General features: G+C 54.3%; 1 protein-coding gene across 4 annotated transcripts in view; it reads right to left on the reverse strand.

Moving 5' to 3' along the window:
* The window catches only part of ARRB1 (arrestin beta 1), a 71,320-nt gene that overhangs the window by 25,709 nt on the left and 21,593 nt on the right, over nucleotides 1-24,018 (reverse strand). The window contains exon 1 of one of the 4 annotated variants that reach the window (XM_037038427.1): nucleotides 12,337-12,358. The exons of the other annotated variants lie outside the window; for them this stretch is intronic. Within the exon in view, the coding sequence (XP_036894322.1) occupies nucleotides 12,337-12,341 (5 nt within the window). The 5' untranslated portion in view covers nucleotides 12,342-12,358. Of the gene's footprint in view, nucleotides 1-12,336; nucleotides 12,359-24,018 lie in introns of those variants that run through there. 4 annotated transcript variants of the gene reach the window in all.

Below are 24,018 nucleotides of genomic sequence, written 5' to 3' on the forward strand. Positions count from 1 at the left end.
CCAGGAGGGCGCTCCTATTAGGTGTTCAATAAATGCATTAATGAATGGCAAGTAGCAAGGACTCGATAAATAGTTGAGTGGGTGAATGAATGAAGCAGTGAAGGAATCAGCAGCTGAGAAACTGAGGCCCAGGAGAGGGAGGGGACATGCCTGTGGCCACAGAGCAGATCTCTGGGTGTGGAGTCAGGCAGAGGGCTTGTCGCGGAGTCTCGCCAAGGGCTCACCTTCTGGAGCACACTGCAGGCTGCGGCAGCTCCCCTGGCCTCTCCCCCTCGCTGTGTCTGAGAGCCCGAGGCCCCTCCCCTGACCCCATTGTCGAGCCCCAGAAATGCTCAGTAATGTTGGGAGGGAGAGAAGAAAAGTAAAAGACAGAGACAGAGACCCAGGGGATAAGAGAAGGTGCCGGAGGAGGGGGAGGACAGGTGAGGGGCATGGCCGGGGAGCTCTGAAAATAAAAGATGGAATTAGAGATGAAGAAACAAACAAGTGAGAAAACGAGAAGAGGGCGAGAGGAGCAGTCACAAGCAAAGACTTGGAGCAGAGGCAGGGCAATGGGGCGGGGCCACGTGCAGCCGAGAGGGAGCACACAGCCCCAGTCCCTCCCCGGAGCAGGAGGTCCAGCAGGCAGCCAGGGCGAGGCAGGGTGAGGCCAACTGGCGTTTCGGCAGCAGTCTCTCCTCCAAGGGGCGGGGGGGGGGGGGGTGGCCCTGTGTTGCCTCCACAGCCTCCCACACAGCTACCCCTCGTTCCAGGGCCCGAGGGACCATTGATGCATCTGAGCTTGGCTTGCAAAGAAGGGCCTAGCACATTCCTCCCTGACATCCCCTAGGGGTTCTGAGCTTTTCTCCTCATAAATATTTATCAGTGTTTGGAGTGTGAAGATGCCACTGTCAGCAGAAGTGTAATAATTGCTAAAGTGAGAAAAAAGACACATCATATGGTTTGAACCAGCAGCTACCAGGTTGGGCTGGGCCTGCAGAGGAGGCCAGAGAACCCTCACAGGGACAAGTGGCATCCTGGCCACCAGAGGGGGTGGGGGCTAGGCTGAAAGAGTGATGATCAAAAAGGGAAGGAGGGAGGGAGGAAGTAACCTTTGTTAAGTGCCTAATTTTTTCTCCTATCAGCACTGTAAAATGGGCATTCTAACCCACTTTACCGCGTATCTATGCGCTCCTAGATAACGAACTAGGGGTTCAGAGAGATGTGGTAACTGGCCCAGAACACACAGCAAACAAGGGGCAAGTTCAGGATTCAGCCACAGTTCTGCCTGTCTGCCTCCAGAAGCTGGGTACTTCATATCTAACCCCGCTGCTTCCCTAAAGCAGGCGTGTTATCAAGTTCAGGAACAGAAATGAGGGGAAATGAGGGCAAGAGTGGGGGTGCGGGGAGAAACAACAGGGCGAGTAAAGGGGTGAGAGGAGGGTGACAGGGGCAGGAAGGTGGCCAGTAGCGGGGAACGTTCTGACTCAACCTCAATCAGCCAGGGCGGCCCCTTCTCAGGGAGCCAACGCGGGGGCTTCCTCGGACAACGGCAGCAGCTGCCCGTGATCTGACAGTGTTTCGTGCCCTAGTCATGTCTCCAAGCATCTTTCCCCAAACGCTGCTGATCCTTCATCAGTCCCATTTCAGAGATGAGGCAGCGGAGGGTCAGACGGGCAAACGATGGCTACCTCTCCCCTCGTCTAGCCCTCCCTGAAGCAACTGTACCAGCTTCCTGACCCCAATGTCAGCAAAAAGAGCCCCGTGGGGGTGCTTCCAGGTCACCAGGACCCCCCACGTGTGGCGCACCACACAGGTGGCTTCTGCCCATCCACTTTGAAGAGCAGTACAAATGCACAAGACTGTGGTCAAAGCCAAACTTCCAGACGGCGGGGCGGTGGCTGGATCTGGTTTACTCCCAGGTCCCATCTGTGCCCCACGAGCTGGGTTCTCGAGCCAAACAAAGCCCGGTCCCACACAGAAAATACCGGTGATGGTGCAGCTGAGTAAGGCTTACTGGAGACAAGGAACAGAAACCCACTGAGGGTAGCCCAAGAAAAGGAGGAGGGTGCATGATAAGGAGACAAAAATCTCACGGGAAGAATGCGCAGGCTGGATGCACGGGGGCTGGAGTCAGGAACAGGGAAGCCATCAGCCTCTCAGACGGTTGCTATCTCTCTCCACTTCTCCCTCTGGGGCTGCGTGTTCTGCCGCTGCACTGCTCTCTGTGCGGCCGCTCCATTGTCTTTGTGGACCAGCTCTCTCTGCTTACTCAGTGCTTTTCGGCTCCTCCATCATTTTGGCTTGCATCTGGCTCTCACTCTGACCCTCTTTCTATTCTGCCTCTCCCTCAGCTTTCCACTGTTAATTGCTGAATGGCCCAATTCCAAAGTCCCAGGAGAAGAATTTCATTGGTCAACTTTGGTCAGGTGTCCCACTCCTGGGCCAATCAGCTCTGCCTAGAGTGTGTCATATGGTCCCTGACACATGAGCAGAAGAGTCTGTAGAGCAATGTTTTTCAAAGCAGGGGCCACAACCCATTAGTTGATCATGAAGTCAACTTAATGCATTGCCACCAGCACTTGTTTTAATGGAATAGGAGATAGAAGCATGAGGTACAGACAGCAAGCATATAGTACATACACTATATTTACCAATATTCCATCCCCCTCTAAGGCTGGGCAAATTTCTCCGGTCCTGTGAACCCAGGCATGCCCATGTGGCTTGCTCCAGCCAATGAAGTATGAATAGAAATGCCACATGTCATCTGTAGGCAGGGCATGTAAGGACTGGTACATGATCCCCAGGCCTGCTATATTAGGTTTCCTTGGAACCTATAACAAATGGCCACAAACCTAATTAGTGAAAACAACATGGGCTTATCTTACAGTTTAATAGTTCAGAAGTTTGAAATGTACCTTACTGGGTCAAAATCAAGATATTGGCAGGGTGATGTTCCTCTCAAAAGGCTCTAGGGGCAAATTCGTTTCCTTGCTCTTTCCAGCTTCTAGGGCACGCACCTCACGTCCCTTATTTCAAAGCCTCTTCCTCCATCTTCAAAGCCAGCAACAGCAGGTTGAGTTCTTACCACATTGCATCCCTCTGACCTCTTCTGCTTCCCTCTTCTCCTTTAATGAGCTTTATGGATACATTTAGTGCCCCTTTTAAAAGCTGACTGATTAGCAACTTTAGCTTCCTCTGCAACTATAATTCCCCTTGTAACATAATATATTCAAAGGTTCCAAGGATCAGAGTATAGGCATCTTGGGGGGAGGCATTCTTTGGCCTACCTCACCCTCTTTTCCCTGCCACAGAAGGCAGCAATGACCTGCATGGGGAAGCCTCCAGCAACCTAAACTCCAGGGCACTTCTGCTACGTAACAGACTTGCAGCATGAGGGAAAAGGAAAGTTCTAGCACCACTAACAGCTAAGGGTTGTTTGTTACTGCAGCAGACCAGCTTCTCCTGACTGATACAAAAAGTATGACTCAGTGAAACTGAGTGAAACTCAATTTTCGTAATGTTGAAAAACATGCCTATAACAAATGCACTCTCCGTCAGTGCCGCAAACTTATTGGATCCTGTTTCCTGATTCCACCCCATCACGGTGGTGCTGCCAGGCAGGCTGGCAGGTCAGCTGTCCATTAACCAGATGCTGGCTTCTCCAGGGAGCCCCAGGCCCCACCTGCAGTGTGGGGCACCTGTTGACCAACTTTACCCTAGTATTCCACTGCTGTTCTGTGGGCCTCCTGTCCTCCCAGGGCCCATTCGTGCCTGTAGATGAGATCTGCACCATGACAGCCCCAGAACAAAGCACGCCTATGATAAATTACCCAACAACCAAGAGCTGGTAATCCTGTGGAACAGCCAAACGAGAGAATATTACATAGCAGTGAAATTATGCTTGCATCTTCCGTAAGATGGGAAGTGCCTATGACAGAATAGTAAGCAGAGTAAATCAGGACTCAAAATACCATATTGGGGATGAGCTCAATTTGTACTCACTAAACACCAAAAATAAAGAACGATAAGATGGCAGTACTCCTCTAACTGACCTGCAGAGTCAGTGCAACCCCCGTCAAAGTTCCCACTGGATTTCCTTCAGAAATTGGCAGGCTGCTCTGAAAGTTCCCATGGGAACACAAAGGACCCAGAATAGCCAAAGCAATCTTGAAAAAAAAAAAAAACAGAACAAAGTTGGGAGGACTCCTATTCCTGAATTCATAACTTACCACGGCTATAGTAATCAAGACTGTATGACACTGACCTAAATATAGACCTACAGATCAATGGAACAGAATTGAGAGTCCAGAAATAAACCCATATATTTACGGTCAATTGATTTTTGACAAGGGAGCCGAGACAAGTCAATGGGAAGAAAAGAGTCTGTCAACAAACGATGCCAGCGCACATGGCAAAGAATGAGGGCGAAGAATGAGGTTAGATCCCCTACCTCACACCATGTACAAAAGTTCACTCAAGACAGATCAAAGACCTAGAACTCCTAGAAGAAAACATGACCTTGAATTAGGCAACGGTTTCTTAAATATGGCACCAGAAGCACAGGCAACTAAAGGGAAAAAAAGAGATAAAATTGACATCATCAAAATTAAACACTTTTAAGTTGCAACGGTCACTGTTAAGAAAGTGAAAAGACAACCCACAGCCCTAGCCAGTGTGGCTCCCTTGGTTGGAGCGCAGTCCTGTAACTGAGAGGTTGTGGGTTCAATTCCCAGTCAGGGCAGATTTCTAAGTCAAAGGTTCAATGCCTATTCCAGACACATACGATTCCCAGTCAGGTGTGTATGGGAGGCAACCCACCGATGTTTCTCTCTCTCACTTCCTCTCTCTCTAAAGGCAATGAAAAAAATGTCCTTGGGTGAAGATTAAAAAAAAAAGAAAACTCACAGAATAGAGAAAACATTTTCAAATCATGTATCTGATAAGAGTCTAGTTCCAGGATACATAAAGACTTTACTTTTGTCCAATATCAAACAGGCAATAACCCAATTAGAAATAGACAATGGATACGAATAGACATTTCTCCGAAGAAGACGTACAAGTGGCCAACAAGCACGTGAGATGATGCTCAGCATCATTAGTCATTGAGGAAATGCAAATCAAAGCCACAGTGACACACTTCGTGCCCCTAGAATAACTGAAATTAAAAAAGGATAACAGCAAGTGTAGTCGAGGATGCAGAGAAACTGCAACCCTCATACGTTGCCGGTGGTGATATAATGTGTGTGGGGGGGTCATTTTGGAAACAGTCTAGCAGTTCACCCAAAAGTTAGGCACAGAGTCTACATCTGACCCAGCAATTCCAGTCCGAGGTACATACCCAAGAGAACTGGGAACAGATATTCACACAGACACGGGCACGTGAATGTGCCTAGCAGCATTGTCCATTAGAGTCATAAAATATTAAAAAGCAGGTATCAATCAATTGATGAATGTATTTTTAAATGTACTGTGTAGACAATGGAATATTATTCAGCCACAAAGGAGATGAAGTGCTGGTCCGTGCTGTGCGGGGAAGCCTTGAAAACGCTACATTAGATGATAAAAGCCAGTCACAAAAGAACACACATGGCTTGATTCCGTTTACATGAAGTGTCCCGAAGAGGAAAATACGTGGAGACAAAAAGTGGGTTAGTAGCTGCCAGGGGCCGGTGGGAGGGGAGCGTGAGAAGCGACAGCTAATGGATGCGAGTTTCTGTTTGGGGCAATGACGGCGTTCTGGAATCAGACTGTGGTGATGGCTGTACAGCCTCGTGAACAAACTAAAACTGTGATTATTGTGGTATTTTGCACTAAAACTGGACTATTATAGCATGTAAATTATATCTAAAAAAAAACACGCTAAAAACAAGCCCCCAAACAATGAATGAAAGGAGAGGACATGTTTCTAAATACTAACACATGTTAGTATTTAGGGTTTGAAAGAGACTCCCTCCCTTCCTCCACCCACCCACCTACTCACTCCCAGCTCGCTCTTTTCCATTTTGTACACAAATTACATTACAAAGTTGCCAGAGCTTCCCTAACAAGACATGTCCCAAGTCCTGGGGAAAGGAGAGCCTGGACAACACGCTGAAAGTAAAGCAGAGAGATACGGACCCTACGACTCTGAAGCCTGTGGAGTCAGAACCTCCGTTTCTGCAACTTTGCGGGCCAGAGTCTGCATCTCTGGGACGCCCCAGGTCTCTCCCCAGGCCTGCAGTGTCAGCTCCAAAAACTCTTCACACTGAGTCCTCCGCCCAGCTCTCTCCTTTTCCAGGCAGCCTTCCCTAACCTCCCCCAAGGCTGGGCTAGGTGCCCCCCCAACTACTTCACCTAGTGAGTCCCCAGTCCCAGCGTTCCCCACACTCCGTAATGGTCTGTCCACTCACCCCGTGCTTCCCTTATATGGCTTCAGTGAGAATAGAGATTTTATTTGTGTCATTGCATGGTGCCTGGGGCCCAGGAGGTACTCAATAAATAAATACAGGCTGACTGTTGTTGAATGAATGTTCTAAGAGAGGATGAGTCAAAAGTGAGAGTGAATGAAGTTTAAATAGATGGTGGTCAGTCATGATCCTCCTCTCTAGGTAAGTGAACTCCACAGCTCTCCTTCCACCTACAGTTCTCTCTGGCCCCGTAGGGTCAATTAACGGGCATCAGGTTTAGAAAAGGGCTTCACAGGGGCTGGTCCCAGCCACCACCAGGCTCACCAGACTGCAACTGATACACCCAAAACAGGCATCTGCTCAGCTCTGACCAACGTTTCTCCCACGTACTTTTCACTCACATTCACCGAGCCTCCCTGCCCCGCCCCCCCCCCCACCACCACCACCACCACCACGTGCCAGGCTCAGGGCTGCACGACAAAGAACTCATGGTCCCTGCTGACAAGACTCCTGGGACAGCCAGTTAGGGACCCATGCCATGCATTAAGTTCTACCCGAGAACGAGGTGCTGTGCCCTATACTTCACACACGTCCCGATATTATGTTATCCCACTAAATACGCCCGTTTGCTCAGAGGAGAAACCTGAGACCGCGTGACCCTGAATAACTTACCCCACGTCAGAGAGCAGCCCCATGAACAGCCCTACGGGAAATCACTGAGACAAAACACCTCTTAACATCAGAAAACTCACCCTGGGGAGACTCTGGGAATGTGGGTTCACCACCAGCGACTTGACAGATCACTGGTGATAATTCACTCCTTTGAGGACTTTGGAAAAGTCACGTTGGAGCAACACGTTCTATTTTTCAACAGTGACTGTGGGAAGACCTTCAAATGCTACTCCAATCTTCAGTCGGCATCAGAAAACCCTCCTAGGAGAGAAACCAGGTGCCAGTCCCTGCTCTAAGTGGGCAGCAAATATTAACCCACTTGTTCCTCAGACAGCCTTATCAGGAGGGACACGGCCAACCCCACTTCAGGGAGGCGGAAACGGAGGCACAGAGAGTCTAAGCGATTTGCCTGAGGTCACACAGGTAGTGAGGGGCAGGACTAGATGTCAGAGCCCAGGCAGTCTGGCTCCAGAGGTCACGCCTTTAACCACTCCCAATACTGCCTTTTGGGCGGGACTGTGTGGCTCTGGGAAGTGAAGAGAGGCTTCTAGGGAGGACGCAGCAGAGAGGGAGGTTCTGGAGAGCAGTCTCGGAGAAGGGCCAGCCCTGCGGGAGGGCAGGGGAAGGCCCAGACAGGGCAACCGTGTCCCCGAGGGCTTGGGCCGTAGTGGGCAGACTGATGAGGCTAAAACGTGCCCTGAGTGCCAGGGGGGAGCACAGGGAGGAGGGTGGGCCTGTGAGGCGTCTGCTGACTGCCAGCTGCTCCTGGAGCCCCTCCACACACCAGGTCCTGGGCTTGGTGTGAAGGCTCTTAAAGGCCAAGCTCAGGAACTTAGACAGTACAGAAGGCAACGGGGAGTCACAGGCATTTAGGGGGAGGACGAACGATTGGCCTGGACTGTATTGTGGAGACAGAGATGCTCCAGACCCCCAAACTTTCCCCCATGACTGCCTCTGACAGCAACCACAGCTTAGCTGGGCAGCACGGGGAGCACGCAAGGAAGGGGGCACTGATTCTCAGGACCAGCCGCCCTGTATTCTGACCCACTTTCCTGGGTGTGAAAACAGCCATGGGGGGGGGGGCAGGAAGGCGCGAGGAGCAGGTGGCTGTGCCCCGGAGAGGTTTCTAGGGCCCTTCTCACACTCCCTGGCAGCAGAGTTATTTGTGCACCAGCGTGCCTGCTCTGCCAGAACCGAGCAGCCTCCCTGTGTCAGCACACCGCCTGCCTGTTTACGCACCGTTCGCACACCTGCTTCTCAGGACTGCCGGGAGGGGGAAGGAAGCAGGAAGACAGAAACGTCACCCCCATTTCACAGATCTGCGGAGCCTGTGGGCTCACAGGGCGGCCTGCTTCATTTCCCAGATGGAGAAATCAAAACCCAAGGGAAGGAAGAGTCGGGTGCTGGGGCCAGGAGACTCGGGCTTGCGCTGGTGTGCTGACAGCCACAGAGAGGAGAGCCCCAGGCTTCTGGCGCTCCTGCCCTGTCCTGGCTCAAACCCCTTGTGGGCTCCCAGGGAGCATGGTGATGTGTGGCAGGTCTGAGGGGCACGGGTGGTGGGTGGGGGTGGGGGTGGGGGGTTCCTGGACAAGCCAAGCTCCTGGCCTGTGGCTGCTAGGCAGACAGGGTTTCCTCCAGCTACCTGCTGCATTCACGGGTTTGTTTTTCTGGCCACTATCCATAGTTGTGGAGAAGTTCGGGGGGGGGGTGCAGAGTGAGAAAGGGGGAGGGCCACCAGGTGGACATGACAAAGGGGAGACTTTCTTAAAGGAGCATAGCCTGTTTTCCGGTAACCCAAAAAACTGGAGAAATGAGAGTCAAAAGCTAATGAACATTTCACCGGCAGGGCTGGCAGCTGGATCCCACAGAGCCGCCCCGGTGGCCCCTGTCACTCTCCAGGCTTCTCCACTGTGGAGAGGGGGGAAGGGAAGGCTGCTGGCAGACGAAGCAGCGTGGACGCTGCAGCAAGCAGACCCTGCCCAAGGCCTGCATGACCTAGGGCGGGGTTCGAATCCTCTCTGCAGCACACTTGCCCTAGTCTGGAAAATCAGGTGGTGTCTACCCCACTGGCTGAAGGCATATATGAAAACTCAGTACAAAAAATAACAAAAGACTTGACACCCAGCAGACAGTGGATAAAGAGAGGCTGACACCAATGGTTCTATCGTTGTTACTACCATCCTGCCCCCCGCACCCCTGCCCCCACCAGCTCTCTGCCCTCCCTCCCCTTTGCCAAATGTCCCTCAGGTGAAGAGGCCTTGGCCTCGGGGCATTGGAGGAGGGGGTTGATGACACTCCTACTGGAGACAGGGAAATTCGTTTGAGTTGTCTGTCTCCCTGATAGTGTCAGATGAAAAACAACAGTTTTGGACTAAATGAAACTCCAGTTTAGTCCCTCACATTCCAGGAATCACCAGGGACAAACCACCTGCTATTCTCTTTCTGTACCAGCTTTTCCTTCATTTCTCCCGACTGCAATCCTCTCCATCCTTCTTTCCCAGTGTCACCTCATCCTAGAAGCCTTCCCTGCCTGCTTCAGCTTGACGCACCCTTGCCCTGACTCCTCTTCCCTGCAATGGGCGAGGCTTTACTCGCTCCTGGTCCCCCACCTCCTTCCCGTCTTTCCTCTCTCCATCCACCTTTCCCACTTCCCTCCTCTCTTTCCTTCCTTTTGTTTGTCCAGTCTCTGGCCCTGACACTGGCCTCACCTGCCGGAGCCCCTGTGCCCTGTCCCCACAGCACCTGCACTCTGAAGCAGGGAGTTTCCACAGATGAGCAAAGCCTCCCTCAAACGCAGAGGGGCGGGCGGAATGAGGTGATGCGCAATGTGCCCAGCTCAGCTCCGGGAGCACCAGGGCCACCAACATGCCTGCACAGCTTCCTGCTCCCGTCCTCCTGCCGGCATGCCCTCAGAACCCCCATGGGGCCTGCACATCCACTCCTCAGTGGGTGGCCTTAGAAGTGAAACCTTGGCAAACTCTAGAGAGCGGGGCCCCTCTTCCTTAAGTCGTTCATTTTCCTTGGAACATAATGCTGAATAAATACTTGGAATAAATTAACAAACAAGAGCCAAACTCTGAGCTCAGAACTTGGAAGAATAGGACCCAGGCGGAGTGGGGAACCAGAGGCAGGCAGCCTCGCTCTGATGCTGAGACACGCAGGGAGTGGGGGGCCGGGGGGCAGGCGGACGTGCATGCCCTCGGCAGGAGCCAGTGAGACACACACATCCCAGGATGCTCCTTGCAGGGAGATCTGATTCTGTTTCTTTGCTTGGTTTGCCAATTTGAAAATACAAACTTTTAGGAATATAGAGTTATATGCTACATTAGAATGAGATACTAGTTCAGAAGCATTATATTTTTCCCATTTTCACATGTCGTGAAACATCAGAATGGATCAGAATGGTGGTGCATTTCTGACTCCACCTCAGCAGCCACTCGGGGGCCCTGGGGGGCTGAGAGCCCTCTGCGGTCAGGGGCTCCAGGGGACTGACAGCTGCGGCCTGCGTTGGCCGCTCTTTCCTAAGAAAAAATTTGGAGGGGAAATCAGTGCCTTACATTTAGCCAGATGAGGAGCCTCACTGTGCTGGAGTTAGCTCACGGGAGCCAGCTGCCACCCTGTGGGGGGCTCTGCAGGCTGGTTGGTAAACACAGTCCCCACCAGTGGCTCTAGGATGGGGCTGAATTTGCCCCCCAGGGACATTTGGCAATGCATGGAGACTCGGGGGCGAGGTGAGAAGGGGCTACTGGCATCTAGTAGAGAGACCAGGGATGCTGCCTACACAATACACAGGTTAGCGCCCTCCTGGGCCCCAGTGAAGAATCCCCAGTCTGATGTGAGCAGTGCTGATAGTAAGGAATCCTGATCTAAACTTGTAGTTGAACAGATTATATTAAAAACAAAGGGAACACATACTCAAATCTTATCCCTTACTAGTTATTTTACTAAATTTTACTGTGTGGACCTCGATCTGGTATAATTTACGTCTACTACCCTGTGTGGTGGGAACGCTGTTTGATGCGTCCCCCTGTGCACCTCCTCCAGCCTCCACGCTCAGCGACATCACGTTAGTCTTGCGAAGTCCACGGTGGGAGAATTTACACCACAGACATTGTCAGATGCCACAACCTTCAGCGCCCCCTTTTTTCTGGAAGGCCAACTGTTACGAGGACACCACTGGGCATAACCCCAAGTGGAAAAGGGAAATTCATGAGCCTGGTGGATGCTTCTAGGGTGCAGCGCAGGCAGACGGCTCAGTGGCAGCCTGCTGCATGTCATGTGGAGCCAGGATCTGAGCGTAGCCACATGCACAAACATCTCATACACACACACACCCTATACACCACACCCACCACACACCAGCACCCACAGACACCACACCCACCACACACAGACCCCACACACATTCCATATATACTTCACACCACACACTACATGTATGTCCACCATACACACACTTATACATACCACATACACAACACACACATAGACACCACTCACACACCAAGTACACTGCACATACACACCCACACAACATACTCCACATACCTCTCATGCCCAACCCCACATACCTACACCAGGCACATACCACGCAAATACACACATGTCCCCACAGTAGCCCTCCAGCTCGCAGAGGACTGACTCAAGCAACAAGAACATAGGAGAATGCCAGTCTGGCTGGCCACGTTCTTGGACGTCTGAGCACCTTGTACCTTCATTGCCTCCTCATCTGTGGCTCACCCTTCCCTACACACCCCCTCACCCAGCCTGCTGAGGTGGAGGTCTCCACACACCCCCCTGGGAGCAGCACCCAGTGACCCCATCTCAGCACCCCATCTCAGCCGCTCGCCCCTGGAGCCCTCGCTGGGTTGCCCCCATCCTGCTCTGCGCCCAGCTTTCCGCAGGCTCCGGAGCTGAGCCTGGCCGGCTGTGGTCTCCAGGGCCTGGCTTCCTCCCCTTCTTGGAGCCCATGACAAGCAGGTCCCTGGGTGACTCCACCCACCCAGCCACTTTAGCTGCTACAAGATACTGGTAGGTCCACACCTCCATCTCCAGCCAGACCCTCTCTGACTCCACACCCACTTGCCTTGGGACTTGTGTACCAGGACGTCCCCTGCCTTTTCAGACAAGTCGCAAACAGACTTCCTGTCTGCCCACATCTGCTCCTGCCCACTGCTGGCAACCCTGCCTCCCAGAGGTCAGCACACAGCAATGCTCAGTGCCCATCTCTGTTCTGTCAACCCTAGAAAGAGAGGAGGAGAACAAACTCTCCTATGAGGCAGAGAGGAAGTCTTACCCCATTTTATGTGTGACAGCCCCGTGTCTTGGTGAAGTTAAGGGACCAGCCCAGGAGCAGCAGGTGAGGAGGGGGGCTGGGTGGGATGGAGGGGGGCCCTGGAAGAGCCAGAGCCAGGGTCTGTAGGCAGCAGCAACCGGGCCTGGGCAGGCCCTGCAGGATTGGCTCTCCCCAGCCCCAAGTGAGGGGGTTAGTTATAAAGAAAAGGAAAAGGCGTTCCTGATACGCGTCCTGTTTCCTCTCCTCCTCGGGGCTTCTCGGGCCTTGGAGGGCGGATGTCTCTGGGCTGGCAGCCCTCGGCCAGTGGGTGGACCAGCGGAGGGTGAGGGTCTCCAGGGCCCTCTCCTCCCCTATAGTCTGGCCTGCGTGGAGACAGGGGCTCCCTGGAGTGGGCGCTCAAGTCTCCCTTCCCAGCCTGGGAGAGCCTCCATCCTTTATCCCCAGTGGGCACTCAGCCCAGCTGGGCACCTCCTGCCCACCAGACTATCCCATAAAGACTCCTCCACTGGGGATCTTCCACGTCATCCTTACTTGCTATGAGGACTCCTCTGTAGCCCCTCTTCCTCCTGGCCCATAGCAGCCAAACACACTTCTCTGTCCAGCTTTCTTTTACCTATTACCTATGAGCCTGGGCTCCCCATGAATCAGGTGGGGCAGGGAAGGAGGCAGGGAGGAGGAGGGCAAAGGCAAAAGCCATCCAATGGGGCTTCCTGAGTAAGAATCGACAAGGTGGGTCACCCCCATCAGACGGGCCTTCCTGAGGAAGGAGGTCAGAGTTCCTGGATTGGATAAGGATTCCCTGGGGGAGGTGGCCATGACCCCTCCATCAGACAGGAGGCTTCTGCAGGGCAAAGGTTATGCCTCCAGAGGACATCAGGGCTAGGTCCTCTCCCTCAGGGAGTCCCAGGGAACAGGAGCCACGTTCCCTGTCAGGCAGGAGTCTCTCTCCTGGAGGATGAGGCCCTGCCTCCTCCATCAGACAGGGGACTCCCAGAGGGGTGACTCCATCTGTCACTCCCCCCATAGTTCCCAGAGCAGACTTCCGAGTCTGACACTCGGAGAAGGGCTTGCCCTCGGGGCAGAACTGGGGGGACACTTGCCTACTTCATCCCTTATAGGGGGTCCCCTGCCAACTTCCCATTCCCACCCTCAGCTAAACTGAAGCTTCCTTGCCATCCTCATGAAAGCCATGTGTCTGAGCAGCAGCCAGTGGCTATCGGTGCTGGCCAGGCCCGCCAACTTCTCCAGAGACAGTGAGGTGAGCAACTGGGAGATCCCCAGCCAGAGGATGCCTGGGCCAGGCTGTGTACTTAGCTCTAGTCCAGGTGGGTCCAGGTGTGTGGTCTGAATGGGTCTCTGCTCCTGGCTCGGCCACTAACTGGGCAAAACTCCTCACCTCCCGCTCTCCAATCTCCCAACCCTGTCGACACCCACTTCTGGCTGCAGTGGTAGGAGACATCAGGGAGGAGGAAGAGCAAGGCCCTTCCCAGGTACCGCCTCGAGGACATGCTGGCCTTCCCTGGGGGACGGTCCCTGAGCCTGGTCTAAGCTGCCTCCACGATCATCTTCCCTACAGGCGCGCCAGCTCCAGGGAGCTGCTATTAGTTAGCATCGATTCACAAAGTGCTTTGCCTACACGTTTTATGAGCTGGGAGCTGGCAGCTGGGAGCCAGGGGTGGAGCAGAGTGAACCCAGGCCACTGGGCAGAGCAAGGGAGCAGCCGGGCCCCAGGACAAGGCCCAGACTCGCCCAGCACCCGCACTAAGTAGAGGTTAGCTGAACGCGTGTTTGCCAAAAAGCAACCTGACCGTATGTGGTAACTCACTCTGGGTATGTTTTCTGATTAAGAAATAATAATAGCTGTTATTGTTATTATTATTATAACTGATGTTTGTGAAATGTTTAATACATGCAGGACACTATTCTAAACATTTATTAACTCATTTAATCCTCACGAGAACCCTGTAAGGAAGATACTCCTGTAAGGAAGAAACAGACACAGAGAAGTTGAGTGACTTGTCCAAAGTCACAGAGCAAAAAAATAAGACATGTACCATCTGCTGGATTAATGAAAAGGATTAGATACTTTTGAAAGACATGATGTATCCTAAGCGTCTTCCAAACTAAACGCTCTCTTGTCAGACAAACTGCGGGATACCCGAGGTCCCCTGAATCAGCAGCATTGCCACACAAGGCACGTGCTCACCAGTCACCTCAAAATCACTGCCAACCTTCTTGTGAGACTTTTAACTGAGTACTTTTACTAAAATTTAGAAAAAAACAATTATTTTAAGATATATCACTTATTTGTCACAGGCTAGGTACTTTATGTCATGTTTAAAATGGGGGGACAAGCCTTGACCGGCGTGGCTCAGTGCCTTGGGCATCATCCCACGAAACCAAAGATCATGGGTTGGATTCCCAGTCAGAGCACATGCCTGGGTTGCGGGTTCGATCCCTGGTCAGGGTGTGAGCAAGAGGCAACCGATCGACGTTTCTCTCTTATGTCAACATCCTTCTCTCTCTCCCTCCCTTTCCCTCTCTCTAAAAATAAAATAAAATCTTTAAAAATAAAACAGGGGGACAACACAAAAGGGAAAGGCATTATTCCCTTTACTGTGCCTTTAGGCGGAGGGTGTCTATCGCGTGTCCCTCCTCCGTGTCTGCACCCCCAGGGTAGAAGCGGCCCCGGGGCCGGGCCATGCGTGGTGCGGAGAAGCTCCATCATAAAGGAGTTCAGGGCTCGGGGCTGGGCAGGCCCGTCGCTTCCTCAGCCTGCAGCTCAGCTGTCTGGAGTGTTAAACGAGGCTCTGTAGGTGGTGAAAATACAAGCCGCCATCACAATGCACAGGCCAGCTGGGTGGCCTTGGGCAGGTCCCGTCCATTTATCCTTAGCTGACTCACTGGCTCTCAGTGGGGGCGATGTCACCTCACAGGGGCCAGGGTGACTGAGAGGAGCTAATGGGTATGAGGCGTCCCTGGGAGGCCAGAGTGCTGGGCGGAGACAAAAGCCTGCTATCACGTCGAGGCTCAGTTACCAAGCTTTTTTAAGAAATGTCTCCATTACTTCCAAGAACACACAGGCTTGAACATGAGGCGGTCACAGTGAAGCCAGTCAAGCTTGGCCATCCCCGAAGCAGCGAGCAGGGAAGGGTGCTGTGGGGCACCTCCGAACCTCTGTCAAACCACACCAGGGCTTCGTAATAAGCACCCCCATACTCACCCCAAACCCCACTTGCCCCCTTCTTTTCCCTGGGATGTTGTGGGAAACCTGCCAGGAGGAATGACGCTGGCACTTCCCTCAGCCACCAGCCTGTCTGTGGTGACAGCGTTGGAACCAGCCCCAGCCTAGATGCTCACATTCTCCTGAGCCCCAGGGAGGCCACACAAATGGTGACAGACACGAAGAAGGGCAACTAGAACCAGGGTCTGGACCTGGCACTTAATGGCTCTTTGCCCACCTGTCCTCACCTGGATAATGGGTTAACACAACCCACCTCCGGGGTGCTGAGGGGGGCGAACAAGCTGAGGTCTGCCTATGCCTGGCACATAGTCCAAGTTCGATGATACATGGCAGGACCCGGCACTGAGAGGCACAGCACTGCCAGGGCGAACAAGGCCACCCAGGCCCCACTGGCATGTGGGTTAGAGTCCAGTGGGGAAAAGAGTTAAATAATCACATGAGAGAACACACAGCCGGGGGCAGAGAAGCCTTTGACCACCATGCCACATGTCCCAACATTTGTTCGGCACTCTCTCTGGGTTCAGTGGGCCGTAGGCACTGGAGTGTGGGCCCCGGGGGGTGCTTGAGCGCGATGGATGGGACTGTGAAACACGCTCCGCAGGCCTGGGCAGCGCCGCCCTCAACATTCTCCCCCTTCTCTGGCTCAGCTTTTACTCTCATCGGGAAGCCTCATGACCAGCACGGCCCCCCTTGAGGTCTTGACTATCTGTCAGCAGGACGTCCCAGGCGCAGGCATGAGCTTTCACATCAAAGAGAGGGAAGGGCCCTGTGCCTGGATGACTTGGCTGCAAGTTTTGAGCTGGGTCGCGGTGACTCTGACTGAATCGGTCATGGGGGCCTGCTCAATCCAGCGGGCTACACTGCCATGCCTGGGGAAGCTTGCCCAGGTCAGACCCAGGGAGGCCAGTGCCCCCTGCCTCTGCCGTTCTGCCTGCGTCCTGCCACAGCCACAGTGACTCTATGAGAGGCAGAGGGGACCATGGTGAACGCACTGTCCTCGTGCGATGGGTGTGACAGACGCACACAACAGCTGCCTGGAGAAAGGCACCGAGAGAGGGGTTACAAAGAAGGCGACGGTAGATCCAGGAGGAGGAGGCCCAGTTCTTCCCAGAGGGGCCAGGCCAAGGCTGGCCGAGGAGGGAGTTACAGAGAACAGGGGTGCCTGAGCTGGGACTTGAGGAATGGTTAAGAGTTGGCCAGGTTGTCAAGGTGCGGGAGAGAGAACATTAAGTGACAAGTGACATGTGTATGCATGAAATTACACATCCTTATATAGCAGAGTGTACCTTTCAAAATCTCTACCTTATAGATTCTCTCACATCCCATAATGGCGTCACTGCCTACCTCTGCCTCCATCGCACACACGTGCAAATAAGAAAAGGGAGGCAGATGACAAGCCCCAGGGTGAACAGGGACTGACTGCTGTGTGGAAGGAGAGTGTGGGGATGGACCCTGGCAGAGCTGGCCTTCTTCTCCCCGAGGGCAGTGGGCATTTCTGTCAGGCAGAAATCCCTCACTTCCAGCCCCCGCTGGTCTGTGACACGCTCCTCCTGTCCCCAACACACATACACACTCCTCTGGGCCCCAGGGCTTCTCAGGAGGGGTGGCTGGCAGAAGGACTGAGCAGTGTGGCTGGGGCCAGACCACAAGGTAGAGAGAGGCCTGACCATTCCCTAAGGTCCAGCTTGGAGGCCCTGCCTGACCCTCTCCCACTCATGCTGAGCTCTGACCACCTCCACCTCTCCCCCTGCAACTCTCTTCTCCTGGCCTCTCCTCTTCCCTTTACTCATAGAAACTGCTGCCTGCCTCTCTCTCTCCTCCCTCCAGCCTTTGACCCTCCCCAGGGATCGGTGAGCTCAGCCTTTCCCATCAGCTATTCCTGGGAATGATGGGAAATGCTCAGCAGGCCAGGAACTGAGAGGAGGCCTGCCCCGGCGGTGAGAGAGGGGGAGCAGGGGCCGTTCAAGGGCTGCTGGGGGCGTCCTAGGGGAAGGGCTCACTCCTGCTGCTTTCCATGAATCCCACGCTAGGCCAAGGGCACAGTCGGCCTGTCCGTGCTGCACGCTCTCCATAAGGTGAGATCCCACTGCTGAAGAAGGGCAGGCCTTGGTTCATGAATGGGGAGACAGGCCCAGAGAAAGGAGGGAGAGAGAGGGTACTGGGGGATTGAGTGCCACCTCCCAGGCGCCTTCCGCACGTCTTGGTCTCATTTATTCCTCACCACTACCCAGCAAGGCTGAAAAACGGCCCCCAAGATGACCACGCCCTAATCCCTGGAACTGTGAATGTTACCTTACAAGGTACAAGGGATTTTGCATATGTGATTTAGCTGAGGATCTGAAAGTGGGGAGATTACCCTGCACTGCCTGGGCGGTCCCCATGTGATCACACAGGTCCTTATAAGAGGGAGGCAGGAGGGTCAGAGAGAGAAAAGACAAGGTGACAATGGCAGGAGCACTGAGGGACTGGAAGACTCTACACTGCTGCTTTGTCATGGAGGGTGGAGCCAGAGGTCAAGGAATGCAGGGACCTTCTAGGAGTTACAAAAGGCAAAGGGACGAGTCTCCCTGAGAGCTTCGGAAAGGAACACAGTCTCTGGAACTGTAACAGAATAAATTTGTGTTGTTTCAGGCCACTAAGCACGTGGTAATTTGCTATAGGAGACTAACCTGGTAGATAGTCCCATCTTCATTTTGCAGATGAGGAAACTGAGGCTCAGGAAGGTACGTGAGCTCCACTCCACACTACACTGATTTACTGGGAATCTCTGTGGCTCTTAAGGCCACAGCCCCTAGGCCAGGGCTTCAGGGCTGAGGAGAGTCTAAGGAGGAGGCAGGGGTCGGCCAGTGCAGGGCAGAGGTTGAGGCAGGCAGAGATCTGGCAAAAGTCAAGCTTTGCCTGCAAGGGGTTACGTCATGGCCAGGCCCTCCTGGAACCAGTGACTGGGTCCTGCCCTGCCCTGAACGATAAAGCAGGGAGGCGGAACGAAAGGGCCTTGGTTACACAGCTGGGCTGGGCCGTCAGTGTTTGCTGGATTAACTGGGGTTAGATGAAATCCTTTCGTGATCTTTCTTTGATCCTGATACAATCCCTAGAAAGAAGCTCCTTAGCCTTCTTCCTCCACCACTACTGGTGAGGAACATGAGGCTTCAGGGTGAATGACGGGCCCGAGGTCTCACAGCCAGGAAGGAGAGGAATCTGGGTGTTCACGACCAGCTGAACGACAAGGATCACAATGGCGTCTGACGCTGTGAACGCTGGGTGCAGGACCCCGTGTTAGCTCGCGCTGGCAAGTTCAGTAGTTCTGGGTGCACACCTGATAAGTCCCTCCTCTGCCTAAAATTTCTTAACTGCTCCCCACAAACCCTTGGCTATCCACACTCTCCAGCCACGCTGACCTTGGTCAGCTCCCCAGAGCCTCCAAGCCCTTTCTAACTTTGGAATCTCCCACAGGGCTCCAGCCCCCCCCCCCAATCCTGGGCCACACGCACTTGTGGTGGAGAAACCACGGTTCTGGCCATGTCTGCTCCTCCTTGTGGGTAAGGGAGAGGGAACGGGGCCCGAGGTCAGCCCCGGATGGCAGCACGCCTGGGAGGCTGGAGCAGAGAGGGCCCGAGCAAGCCGGTCATTCGCTCCACAGTAAAGGCAACAAGCAGCCAAGATGCAGGACAGGGTGTGTGGTCCCAACCTGGGAGACAGGCCCTGCCAGAAACGCGGACCCCAGGACACTGGAGCTGAGGGGGTCTCAGAGAACATCAGGTCCCACTGCCCTGTAGGGCACATGTGGAAGCTCCGAGGCCCAGGGAAACGCGGGACTTGCCCCCGCCCCACAGTGCGTCGCTATGGAAGTCAGTTCCAGGTAGCGGTTAAGACTTTGGGGTCTGTCCCTCACTGGCTGGGTGACCTTGGGCAAAGAGCCAGTCACTCTGATTCACCTCTGAAATGAGTGGTGAGAATGCCTTTCTCAATGAGTGCACGGGAAGCACCTGGTGCAGTGAAGCTGTGACGAATTCAAGCTGCTGCCACCACTGAGAAAGCTGGGCCCGGACTGAGGACTCACCCCTGTCTGTTCTATAGCTGATGGGGTTCAGTGAACTCCCCCAGGCAAGACCCCCAAGGGAAGAGTTGGCGCTGCTTCTGGACCCTCGAAGCTGGTTAGCTCTTAATCTCACCTGATCATGTCTATGAAAGGGATTACAGCCTCATTTTCCTTGCCGTTAAAGGAAGGACCCCTCCCCCCACCACCACCACTACCAGGGAAGCAAGCCTGGGCTAGAGGGAGGGGCTCCTGGACCAAACCTGGGCTCCCCACTCCCACATCAATGGAGGGTAAGTGGAATCAACTATGGACTGAGCACCTCCTGTGGGTGGCGCTGTGCTGGGGTTTCTGTGCGATCACCTCACTTCCACCTCACCACAGCCCACTGTGAGGGGCCCATTTTGCTGGAGAGGAAGCTCAGGTTTTTGGAAGATTAATAACCTGCCTGCCTGTGGCACCAGCTGGCAAAGCCACATGCCTGCCCTGCTCCAGGAGGCCTCTGGGCAAGGGCCCATTCCTTGGAGCATCATGGTCTAGGAGCTGTCTAAAGGGAAGGCACCCAGACCATGCTCCAAGGTCCTGAGGCTGCCCCCTGACCTGCCCCCAGCCCCTGCGTCCGGGCTCCTCCCTCTAGGACTTCTCATCTCACTTCAGCCTGCCACGAAGGTCTGCCATTAATGACTAGGAAAATAACACATCGTGATGCTGCTCCTCCTTTTGGACAATGCTGTCCGCCCTGACACTGAGTTCACTCCACTCTGTCTCACTGCGTCTCAGGGTTTTACTCATTAGGCACTTTCTCAGAAAGCCTTTAGTGACCCACAACTAGGTCAGAGTCCCCCATTACGCACTCTGAGAGTACTTCTCACAGCGTGAGAAGTGGCAGGCTATCTCCCTGCTCCAGGCCATAAGCCCCATTAAGCCATGGTGTCCCCAGAGGTGCGCCCAGAGCTGGCACACAGCCTCAGGAAGCCGCTCTCCACTTGCCTGGGCCAGGCACCAGGCCACCTGTGGAACACAGACATCGAGTTTAACCCTCACCATTACTCTAGGATGTGGGGACTGTCACCCCGGTTCAGATGGGGGCAGTGAGACTCAGAGAGCCAAAGAAACTTCCCTGAGGACACCCAGCCGACCTGCCCCCAGGACTGGTCACATAATTTGTGGGCCCAGAGTGAAATGAAAATGGGCCCCTTGTTCATATCTCCAGATGGAGATTATGAAGAACAGAAGAACATTAAACCAATTATGAGGCCCTTCTGAGCTCAGAGCTGTGTGTGACTGCACAGGTCACAAGCCCATAAAGCTGGTCCCCTGCACACCCCTGCCTTCTGACTCCAGGCCCTGAGCCGGGCCCCTCCCACTGAGACGCCCTTGGGTACCTGCCCCTAAGGCAGTGGTTCTCACCCTTGAGCCTGGGCCAGAATCACCTGGGGGGCTTGTTAAAACCCAGCCTTGCTGGGCCCACCCCTGGAGTTCCCATTCAGTAGGTACCAGAGGGGCGTGAAAATCTGCATTTCTAACTATTGCATTTCTAAGAGTGATGCTGATGCTGGGACCCTGAGACACTGTCCCAGGGGAGCATACTGAACAGAGGCATTCCCATCCCAGGGCCTTGTGGGAAGGTTTAGCAGGAAGCTATCGGAGCTGAGGATGGCCAGAGTCCTTAAATCAAACTCAGGGCCAGTCCAAAGGGAGTGTGGGGGAGGGAGGGGAGAAAGAGGGAAGGACAATGGAAAACTTTACACAAGTTACCTTGTTTAATTCCCGTAAAAATCTTAAGAAGTACCTTCTATTGTCTTTGCTGTAGAGGAAACCACAGTATAAAGAAGTCAATACTTTGCCCAGGATCACAGCCAGGAAATTATGGAGACCACGGCTGAACCAGGTTCTGTTTCACACGTTATCATAAAGCCTGCTTTAACCAGCTGGCCCTGACGGGTTCTAGTCCCATGACCTGCTCTGCGCAGGGCAGCAGACCCAGTCATCTTTGGATGAATCCACGCAGTCCCGAGCCCTGACAAGCCCTTAGGGCCCTCCCTTCCACTGCCTGCCTACCCTCCAAGCCCAGGCCTGCAGCACACAGACCTGAGACCCAGCCAAGGGAGCTACTTGCTGATATCATTCCAGCAGGCCAGGCACCCCCTGACCCTCTCATCAGAGGTTCCTTCCTGTACATCCAGGCCCTTCTCTCCAGCCTCCTCTCTAGCCACTTCCCCAGCATACCCTAAGCCCTAGATCACATGCCTCTGTTTAAGAGGTTGCACCAGCTGTTCCTTCTGCCTGAAATAACCTTCCCACCCTGCCTTTCTGTCCAATTCTTACCCCCATTTCAAAGCCCTGGGTCAGCTCTGCCTCTTCTGGGAAGTGCTCCCTCAACACCTTGTCCATCCACAGTCCTCACTGCTCCTTTATGCCTCTCTCTGCTTCCCAGACTGCTCTTCCAACCCTGCTCCCGGCACAGTGCACAGTGCTGAGGATACAAAGTCCAGACTGAACTCTGTCAGGCCAAGGCATGGGTTTGCTTCACCCTGTGAACTTCTGCCAGGAAAGGCAGACAGAGGGGGTCATGAGAGTCCCCAGTGGGTGATGGGACCTTAGCTGGGGGTGTGAAAAAGTGGAGGCAGGAGGCCAAGAGGAAAGTAATTCAAATTCTATGTTCCAGGTCACTGCCAAGTTGTAGGGAGCAGCCCCCCAAATCCCCAAGCCAGAAGTAAAGACCCTTGGCAGAGCAGCCCGAATCTACCACCCAACGAGCATGCTGTGTGCTTCAGTGCCAAGGGGCTGCATTGGCTGTGGGCTCCCCTAGGGAACCGAGGCCCGGAGGGGGAATGGAATGAGCCCAAGGTCCCACGCAGAGCAGGAGGCAGCCGTGGAGTGGGCCTGCAGCCTCCTCTCCCGGGAGACGTGAGTTTTAAACAATGGAGGAAGGAGGGGCAGTGCACCCCCACCCTGAGGGAGTGCCCTGCAGACCCCTCCTTGGGGCAGAAGGTGTGAATGGACGCACTCTGGAAAGCCACAGCCCACAGAAGCCCCATGTGGGAGAGGACGGCTGCTGCCTGCCCGAGGAGGGGAGAGGCTGGAGTAGAGCCAGGCTGACAGAGGAAACATCCTGAGAAGCAGGCGGGAGGAAGGGAGGAGGAATGAGAAAGGAGGAAAGAGCCAGACACGCAAACACCTCCGCCTCTTCTTTCCAACCAAAACAGAATTCCCAGCAGACTGAACCTGTGAGGAGGAGACAGGGATAGAAGCTGAGGCCTCCAGAGGGCAGGTGGTTGGGAGGGCGCTAGGGGCCAGAGCCTCTGGAAGCTTAGGGGCTGGGGAGCCCTGTGGCAGGGTGGGCGGGGGGAGTGGCAGTGGTGGGGACGCCCCATCAGTCACCAGGACCTGCCCCACTCTGTACCCAGAGAGGCAAAGGCTCAGGAGGTTGGGGACGTGGGCTCAACCTGCACACCCCTACTGCTCCTTCAAGACCCACCGAGGTACCATCTCTTTCCAAAGCCCCCGGACCCAACCTCTGGGCTGGGCTGGGCTCCACACAGGAGTAAGTGCAAACTCAGAAAATATTGTGGAGCAAAACTGATCTGACAGGAGAGTCCGGCCTAGCCCTTACAGAAAGCTTCCAGTCCAGTGGGAAACCCAAGGAGTTCAAAGGAGCAAGTGTGGTCACTGAAGCTGCTCTGGACTCCCAGACAACCGGGAACTGACAGTCACTCCCAAAGCCTTAACAGAGGCCTGTTCCCTGGTAGAGCACGCTGCCGGGGTCAGGAGTCAGGAGGAGCTCTGGAACCGAGGAGGAGGAAGGCATCAACTTTGCCCCCCCCCATACACACACATACACACACTTAGCGCTGAGAGCTGTGGGGGCTTCCGGGGACCTGGGTTCTGGTCCTGGCTCTGAGTCTTGAACAAATCCCTTGACTTCTGTGGCTCTCTCCATTCTCTCACCTGCATGACAGGGCTTTCCTGCCCCCGCTTCCCCTCAGAGGAGGCCCAAGGTGAAGGACAGGCCTCCAAGGAGGGGAGAACTGAGGCCTCCCGTGTGGGAGAAAATCCCCCCCCCAACTCCCACCCCATCCCTGCTCCGGCTGGCACCCTCCTTCCTCGGGCCCCCAGGAAGGGTACAGCCAGCCTGGGAGACAGGCTGCAGTCAGGAGAACAGACAGCCAGGCCTGGCACCCAAGCGGCGGAGTGGCCCCAAAGCAAATCCACTTCCTGTCCAGGGGCCTGTCTTCCCTTCCTCTCTCCCTGCCCACATGTAGGTCCTCACCCCCGTTTGAGAAGCTTTATTGCAATGACTTGTGTTCCCTCCCAACCCTCCCAGCCCTCATTGAGTGGCTCTGAGCCGCCAGAGTTTGGGGACCCTTCCTTCACTCCTACCCCAGTGAACCAGCCTGCT

The sequence above is a fragment of the Sturnira hondurensis genome, unplaced genomic scaffold (assembly GCF_014824575.4).
Source record: "Sturnira hondurensis isolate 20B ecotype Veracruz unplaced genomic scaffold, ASM1482457v3 Scaffold0024385, whole genome shotgun sequence".
NCBI classification, from domain to species: domain Eukaryota; kingdom Metazoa; phylum Chordata; class Mammalia; order Chiroptera; family Phyllostomidae; genus Sturnira; species Sturnira hondurensis.